The 8,597-nt window shown below is 34.2% G+C and overlaps 1 protein-coding gene across 6 annotated transcripts in view; it reads left to right on the top strand.

Annotated features, from left to right (window-relative positions):
- The first annotated feature begins 295 nt into the window (after positions 1-295).
- LOC6031670 (dopamine receptor 1) overlaps positions 296-8,597 on the top strand; it is a 361,738-nt gene continuing 353,436 nt past the window's right edge. Inside the window, exons 1-2 of one of the 6 annotated variants that reach the window (XM_038248920.1) lie at positions 296-1,010; positions 5,036-6,101. In XM_038248920.1, the coding sequence (XP_038104848.1) occupies positions 6,045-6,101 (57 nt within the window). In that variant the 5' untranslated portion in view covers positions 296-1,010; positions 5,036-6,044. Of the gene's footprint in view, positions 1,098-4,998; positions 6,102-8,597 lie in introns of all 6 variants that reach the window. The other 5 variants (XM_038248923.1, XM_038248919.1, XM_038248918.1 and 2 more) reach the window with 5 other exon arrangements.

Below are 8,597 nucleotides of genomic sequence, written 5' to 3'. Positions count from 1 at the left end.
ATTTTTCCCCTTTATTCTAAAACCAGAACCATAGCTCAACCCGCCAACTTTTCCCGCCAACTGATCCCGCTCTTTTGCAGAGTGCGAGAGGGAAGCTTCCCCGGAGCTTTTTCCCGCTCTCCCTCGTTGCTCTCCGCACAGACTCTCTCGCGCTTCATCACATCCGGGAAAAACAGTGGAAAACAGCTGGCCGCCAGTCGGAGTATACGGCCGTCTCGTGTAATTTCCTTCCCCAGAGTGGTGAGGGGGTAGGCAGGGTGGAAAACTGGAGCAGATGACGATGCCACCTTTGGCAGTCAGGCCAGGAACAGTCTCCAGTCAGTTAGCTGCGAGCTTTCGGTGGACGATGTTGCGACCTTTGAACCGGCGGTGTCGCGAGTGTCCTGTTCTCTGAGGAGGGGCAGCAGCAGGATTTGGGCAGTTGGTGGAAAAGCGCGCCACTTTTTCTTCCCTTTGTGGGAAAAGGATACTTTTTTTGTGATTTGGAAAAACGAAATCAGCCGGAAAATCAAAGGATTACTTCAGCAGGGTGCAGTTTGAAGGAACGAGAAAAATCTCGATATTCATGTTCCACAAAAAAAAATAGTTGTGAAAAACTTCACCACCGTCGGGAAAATTTGCAGTTTCACCAGTTAAAAAAAATGCGCGCCAAATTAGCGGTGGCGGCGGCAACCTCAGAGCTTTTGCGTGTTTTCGTTAGCTGTGTAATGCTAGCAAGTTGCTCCGGGCTTAAGCAGTGACTAAGTGGCTACTAATTGGCGGTACTTGAGAATCAAAAGCAGCAGCAGCAACGATTAAATATCAAGATTTGGAGAGCACGGCTTGATGTGCCGGCCGCCAGGTTAATTGCTGGGATCGCTGTGTAATGTAGATATTTGGAGCCGTTAAAGTGTGTGATATTTGTTGAATAGAGAGGAAAAAATAGTGTTACATGTTGTTGCTGTCGTCGTTGGATGGAGAAATGTTTGGCGATGTGGATATATAACAAAAATCTTTAAAGGAATTTATGTGTAAGAGTTTTTAGTGAAATGTTGACAAAAAAGAGTTTTAAATGTATTCACAATGAAGAAGCTGAATAATGTGTAAATGTATAATAAGTATGATTAATCTTACAATTGTAAACTATTTTGCGACATTTTCCTTTTTTTAAAGACATAACTGTTTATTTGAAAGGAAAAAATAGAATACGATTGGAATGAATAAAAAAAAAAAAAAAGTAAAGTAAAGTTTAAGGATTTTCAAAACCTTGAAATATCAATTAATATGTGAACAAAAGTTGTACTAATTTGTTTCTGCGGGTTTCATGTACCGTAAACCAAAGTAACAGCCATACAATTTCATATCTATTTTCCAAAAATTATTCAATCAAAAAAAAAATAATTTCGGGTGACGTGGTTGACCGTTGAAGTTTGTTTGGAAAAAAATGTGACAAGACAATGGGAAAACATCTCTTTAGGATTTTGCAAGCAGATTACGCAGGTCTCGCGAGAATTTTTCCAGACAGATACTCATTTCAGCATGAAAAATCAAGTGAGAGATAGTACTCAGATATTTCCAACAAATTTCAATTTTTCTTGTCACCCTAGTGGCCAGGCTTGTTATATGATTTGTATATATTTTTTAAGGTATTGGGGTAGGTTTTTTGTACTTAAAAAATCACTTTAAAAAAGATTAACGCCAGAAACGCCAAATGAGCCTAAACACAGCAAAAAAAGTAGTAATCTAGCTGCGTGTATAAAGTCTGTGTATAAAATAAATTTTGCATTATTTTATGAAATTGTATGTAATATTACACCCTGAAAGTTTCCCATCAGTATGAGAAACCTACATAACTGAAATGTCAAGCTAATATATGCGTTTATCCTTTTTATTATTCATCGATCTGATGGCCGAGCGGGCTTAGGCGCCAGTCCGTACTGTTGATGCTAGGTTTGAATCCCGTCGGTTGCAACTTTTTGTGTTTACAAAAATTGTACAAAATCAAATCAAATTATTCGCTCTACAGCATTGCCTTGGCGCTCTCGATTACGAGATTCCTACTCGAAACTAAGTGTCCGAAGGCTTGATTGTTGAGGCAATTGCAAACCACTTTTTACACCTTAGCTTCCATCCACCCCGGGATTCGAACTGACGACCTTTGGATTGTTAGTCCAACTGCCTACCAGCGACTCCACCGAGACAGGACCCAGGGAGACGACTCCTGCACCTGGACTGAGCTAACGACCTAACCTTTTTAGGTTAGTCCGGGGCCAACATTTACTTCCCGTCCGACGGAAGGCGTGATCAGACAAATCTCGTCTCGAAAAATGCCACTGGGACCTTCTGGGATCAAACCCAGGCCGACTGGGTGAGAGGCAACCACGCTTACCCCTACACCACGGGTCCCGGCAAAAAAAAATTGTACATACAGTCTATAATATAAAGCAGGCCTGCCCAACGTACGGCCCGCGGGCCGGATCCGGCCCGTGAAGCCATTTCATCCGGCTCGCGACGGTTTTTCAAAATAGTTCTATGACCGGCTGTCCATGAAATATGAAATAAATAAATTGATTTTCCGTTTTAAAAAAATAAGCTTGAGACCATATTTTATCAAATTACATATAACAACATGCTTCGTGTTTGAATTTAATTCTTATAAATTCTAAATCGATATTTTTAAACTGAAAAATCTTGCAAGAAAACAAAGTTATCAATTTCGTAAAAAAGTGAAATTTATGAAAAAACCAAGATTGTTGTCTAAAAATGTAAAAAAGACAAAATATTTTAATTTCTTTCAGTTTTAACTTTGTTTACTAAAAATTGAAGTTTTTTTTTCTACTTTCTATTTTTTTGAAATAAATAAGGCCGATGCAAATATTTAAAAAAGTTTTTGTCCCTCGGCCCTGGCCGAGGTCAAGGGGGGGGCAAAAAAATAAAAAAATATAAAAATTTAAATAACAAGCCATAGTCTACACATTTAAATGAAAAATGTGTTTTAAAATGCATTTTACACTTGTTCAGTTGTTTTGCAATCATTAGTTTTCAAAAAAATCTAAGATCTGACAAAAACAAAAATTGTATCGAAAAAAAAGATTTTGCATCAAAAATTTTCAAAAAAATCTTAAGATTTTTAAATAAACCCAAACATGCTAAAAATGATTTAAAACGCAGAAGAATGTATCTTAATTTGATTTCAGCTGGTTGCACTTGAATTTTCATAGAAATTTTGAAGTTTATTGTAAAAATATTTGTTTTGCCCCCTGATTTTCGGGCCTATTTTGAAGGGGGTGACAAAAACTTTTAAAAATATTTGTATCAGCCTAAGTAATCAAAAACTAATGTATATTTCCCGAACAACTTTTCAGTGATCAAGTTTTATTAAAAGCTTAAAAAAGCAAATTATTTATACTGAAAATAGATCGCTGCAAATATTTTTAAAAATATTAAAAAATGTCTCAAAATGAGTCAAGAAATTAGGGAGCAAAAAATATGTTTTTTCATAAAAAAATGTGTTTGCTTTTTCAACTTTTATCAAATATTAGTTACGGCCCGCGACTGCTTCAGAAAAATCAGATCTGGCCCGCTGGGCCAAATGGTTGGGCACCCCTGATATAAAGTGTCTTTTTGACGAAGGTGTTTTGCTGTGTATGTTTACTTTGAGAAATTTCCATATATATATATATATATATATATATATATATATATATATATATATATATATATATGTATATATAAAACAAGTAATCCACTCTAAAGAGTCAAGAGTCTTTTGTGGTCTCTGTTTCAAGTTTTTTCTCTTTTCTTGGCGTCCGAAGTTTGAGTGTGGTGTGGTGAGTCACCCAAAAACTTTTTTAAGCAAATGGTCCGACATTTATACTCAAAACGTGTAATTAATTTTCTTATTTATCTAAATTCTGAAGTGATTTTTTTTTCAACAAAATCCAAAGAAGCAGTTCGTTATTCGAATGAAAATTTCATAAATTTATTGCAAACACCATTCAAATTCAAATTCAACACGTATTTTTATTTTGAACAAAAAAAAATACAATAAAATAATCATCAGCCTATCAATGTCATCCCAATTAAAAATCGAATAATTTCATGCCGGTCGTTTTTCCACATTACTCGTAACTGGATGGACCAAACTGGACAAAATTTTAGTGGTTATTAATTAATATTCTATATTAACTAATGCAGGTTAAAGCAGGTTGAAAAAATTAATGGTAACAGAAAAATTTAATCTTGAATCCAAAAAATAGTGGTGCATTGAAGTAACCATGGGCGTTAGAAGGTTAATTTAATCTTTTTTTTTGTTACAAACTTTGTCACCATTCCCAGTTGTAACCATTATTTTTTCTGTGAAGATAGCAATCGAGTACAAACGATTTTTGTTCAAAATATATTTTTTCAGCAAAACATTCTTTTTCTACAGTCTCAATTTAAACAAAACATAAAAAAAGAAAGGGGACAAAACCTTGAAACAAAATAAGCGTTGATCTTATAAATGTTGAATGATTCAAGTTAAAAAATTATGCTCAACTCATTGAACATTGAACTCAACTGTCGATAACGAAATTTGTGAAACTTTAATCAGCTATTTAGATAAGCATATTTTTTTTCAAATAGAAATAAGCTGGACAATTACTCTTAAAACCTTTGTTTTCAAAATAATAAAAAGATTTAATAGATACTTTTCGCACAGCTTATTTTTTTGTCGAACTGAACAAAAAAAAATTGGCTTTTGCAGTTATGTTTTATTCAATTTCACAAACGATAAGAACACGTTGAAAAAAAAGTTAGATTGATTATATTTTTTCAAATAAATTTATTCGATTTTTTAAGCACCCAACTTTGAATTAATCAGCTGTTGAAAGGTAGTACACATCTCAGCTTAGTATAGTTGCAACACAAAAGAAATGCTTTAACGACCAAATAAATAAAATGAAATGAAATGATTTTCATAAAACAAAGTACTACCAATGTCGCAAATGTGTTTACAATTGAATAAAATCTTTTTAGCTAAATAACAATATTCATATTTTTTTCTCATTGAAAGTTTAAAAAAGCTCATGTCAAACAGCAGTGAAATTCGAAGAAAATGCTCAATTCAGTGAAATATTGAACTATTAAAAATAATAACAAAAAAATATAGGATGAAAAAACAAACTCTCAACCGATTTAAAATCAATCCCAAGTGAAGCAAAACTCTGCGATTCCAATATCCAATTAAAAATTAAGCAATGTTGTCAAACTACGTGCGATTGGCAAAACGCGCCCAGTCCAAATTGTTCAAGTAATGGGGAGGAAATCCCATCACAACCCAGCGCTTGAAAGCTTCAAATTACTGGTCAACCAAGCTGAAGAAAAAGTTCCAAGAACGGGCACACAAAAATGGAATCGGAAAATTGCAGTGATTGAATGAGAGGAAAATTGAAAAGTTTTTAATTGTGCCGCGTTCGACAGTTGTGTTTGGCGCTTTTGATTCAGTGAAAAAAGCGAAAAAGAGTTTTTTTTTGCCGGTTGGAAAAATTGGAATTTAATTTTGTCAGCTCTGACGCAGTCTGAGGGCAAAGTAAACGCCAGTTACAAGTGACGATGAAGAAACATCTTTGATGGGGGAAATTGCGAGCTGATTTCGGCTGAAAACGCGTACTGTTGGTAGTGATATTGTGTTTGGAGTATTTCGGAGGAAAAAAAAGTGCGGGCAAAGTTGTTCCAACCCCTCTAATTTGCGAATCATTGGTGCGTCGTTGTGAGGAAAAATTGTTCAAGCAAAACATAATGTGATCCCAAAGTTTTCGCTTTTGCCGTCCTCTGGACGGAATGGAAGAATTTTCCTAAAATATTTTGTGGAGTCCACTCTCAGTTGTGGTCGTTATCCGGCAAGTGCAAAGAAGAAGACGAAGGAAAAAAAAGTTTTCCGGGAAGGAAAGTTGTCCGAACGTTTTTTTTTTTTTGGTGCGTCCTTTCCCCTAGTTCAGTTCTCAAAACATTGTGATTTGCATATCAACTTGAAGCAGCTTTATAAACCCCTAACCTGCAGGGGGCATACTAGAGCAGCAAGGATGGACCTCGACATCATCGACATCCGGACGCTGGGATATCTGTCCAGCACAAGCACGGTAATTGATTGAGCTTTGATTGAATTTTGATGTAGTTTGGAGAGAAGAGAATCGAGACTTTACGTCTGAAAATTGATGGAATTTTCAGGGAGCATTAACTTTGTTTCGACAAATATATCTTTTTATATTAATAAAAGATTGTCATTGTATTACTGTAAAAAAATAAATATAAACTTTCAAAAACTAAATTTCAATAAAACTGAAAAATAATGTAAATACCGTAGGCTTATAGTCCTTGAAATTCTCTAACTTTTGGCCAGTATGAGTATGGATGTTGGAGGCTGTTGCTAAAAGGTTGTCAAAAATCCATTTTTAACAGTAATTTTCAAAAGCTATGAGAAAAGTCAAACCAATCCTGTCCTGAGGACTTTTAAAGGCTTTTCGAATGCAGCTAAGAGAGTTACAATTGATAATGTTTTACTAAAATGTGAGATATTTTAAGACTTTTTGTGTTTTTGGACCTTAAATTTCAAAGCCCGTTTACCCCACTTCTCTTTCTCTTAGTGGGCTCATATTTGGCATGAGATCATCCCATGTATAGACAAACAAACGCTATAAGTTTTACCCAAATCGGAGCTCCTCGATACGACCTGTTACACATTGGTGAAAAACTTCCCCCAATTTCTTTTTAATATAAAAACTACGTATTTTTAGAATTGACAAAATGACTTTTTCTTTAGGTGTAATTTTTTTTCTTAAAAAAAGTTCTTATCATAACCTATAACTATGCCAAACAAACCAAATCAGTCAGAAAATTGTGAGATACAGATTTTCGAATAATTATGTCAATTTTTGCCTTCCTCACCTTACTGAGGAAAGGCTTTAAAATCACTCGAAAAACGAAATTCTTAATTTGACCTCCTAGACCCACCTTTATGTATACTTATCGACTCAGAATCACATTCTGAGCAAATGTCTGTGTGTGTGGTGGGATGTTGATCAAAAAAATTTGCACTGGATTATCTCGGCACTGGCTGAACCGATTTGGACCGTATTGGTCTCATTCGATCCGTCTTGGGGTCCCATAAGTCGCTATTGAAAATTATAAAGTTTAGTAAAGTACTTCAAAAGTTATGCTAAAAAAAACCTTGTCATGTTATACATTTTTAGAAAAGTATTCGAAAGACCTTTCCAACGGATTCAAAAGTTTGAAGATCTGACAACCCTTTCAAAAGTTATGTGCACATAAGTGCCCTGAATTATGGATATCTGACTAACCAATCTAATGGTATGAATAATGAATCAAATTGATAGAACACTGAAAAGTTCGCCCTTTTGTATCTATTTTGGATAGCATTACCCTCTGAACGTGAGGAAGGCATCAACTACCTAAAGGTGAATTAAGTAACGTTGTATGAAAAAAAAATGACAAATCTCAAAAATATTTGCAACAAGAAAAACATATGTTTCCAATACATCATCAAATTAACATAGATTTATTAAATGTGATCATAATCATAAAATTTTCCATTCATCCGGTGAAAAATTATTTTCAGATAAACTCTCACGTTTGAAAAGGCACTAAACATTAATTTCTAATGTAAGAACACAGATTTGAATATTTTGATTTTGTAATGGACCGGAAAATTAAAAGACAGTTATTTTTTAATATTTTAATTCGTACGGTTTTTTTCTAAGTTACCGTCGCTTAAAAAATTAACGCTTTTTTTGTGTCCAAAAATAAATATTCCTATTTGCTTTTCTTGCAGAGGCTAATCATATCTAAAAATAAAATTAAAAAACGCATATTTTGTGCAATTTAGTTTTGACAAAAAGTCAGAGGTTGATGTGAGTACACACTTAATTTTATTTAATATCTGTTTTCAGGGTATTAAAATATTCATTTTCATCTATTATCAAATCAAATTTCAAGACATTTGGTTGTTTCATTGCCGAGATAAAGCTATTTGAAGTTAGCAGTTTCAAAAAACGGGTGCCACGATATCTTAACGCTGCCTTTACAAAAAAAGTTCAAAATTTTAGTGAAGACTCGTTTAACCGGTCCTGTGTGCATGACGATGGCCGATTTTCAAAAAAACTTATTTTAAAAAAAGATAAAAATATTTTTGTGTTGTTGATATAAAAAATCGTCAGTTTTTTATTGTTGTATTTTTTAAAAAAGCAAAATTTCAAAATCGGGCTTTGTCATGCACACGGAATATGTCTTGAGAGTTTTCACCCCGAATTTCAGCCAATTTGGTTCATCCCGTCTCGAGATATCGTGGCACCCGTAAATCAACCGTAAATCGCTCAGATAGTTTTATAGTCCGCTTTACGCACGGCAAAATTTTAAGCTTAAAATCGTCTCTAACTCAGTTTATTCATGTTATATCTTCATGAAACTTTCAGGAGTGATTGAAAATCATCTTTTTAGTGGATTCAATAAATTTTGTGTAATATGAAATTTTGTGATTTTCTACATGTATGTAACCCCTTAATTGTCTAATAAATAGAGGGTAATTTTTTGGAGTGTGACTATTTCTTCTATGGCGTTCT

Source organism: Culex quinquefasciatus, chromosome 1, assembly GCF_015732765.1.
Source record: "Culex quinquefasciatus strain JHB chromosome 1, VPISU_Cqui_1.0_pri_paternal, whole genome shotgun sequence".
Lineage (NCBI taxonomy): Eukaryota > Metazoa > Arthropoda > Insecta > Diptera > Culicidae > Culex > Culex quinquefasciatus.
This window is presented reverse-complemented; position numbering and strand designations above follow the sequence as displayed.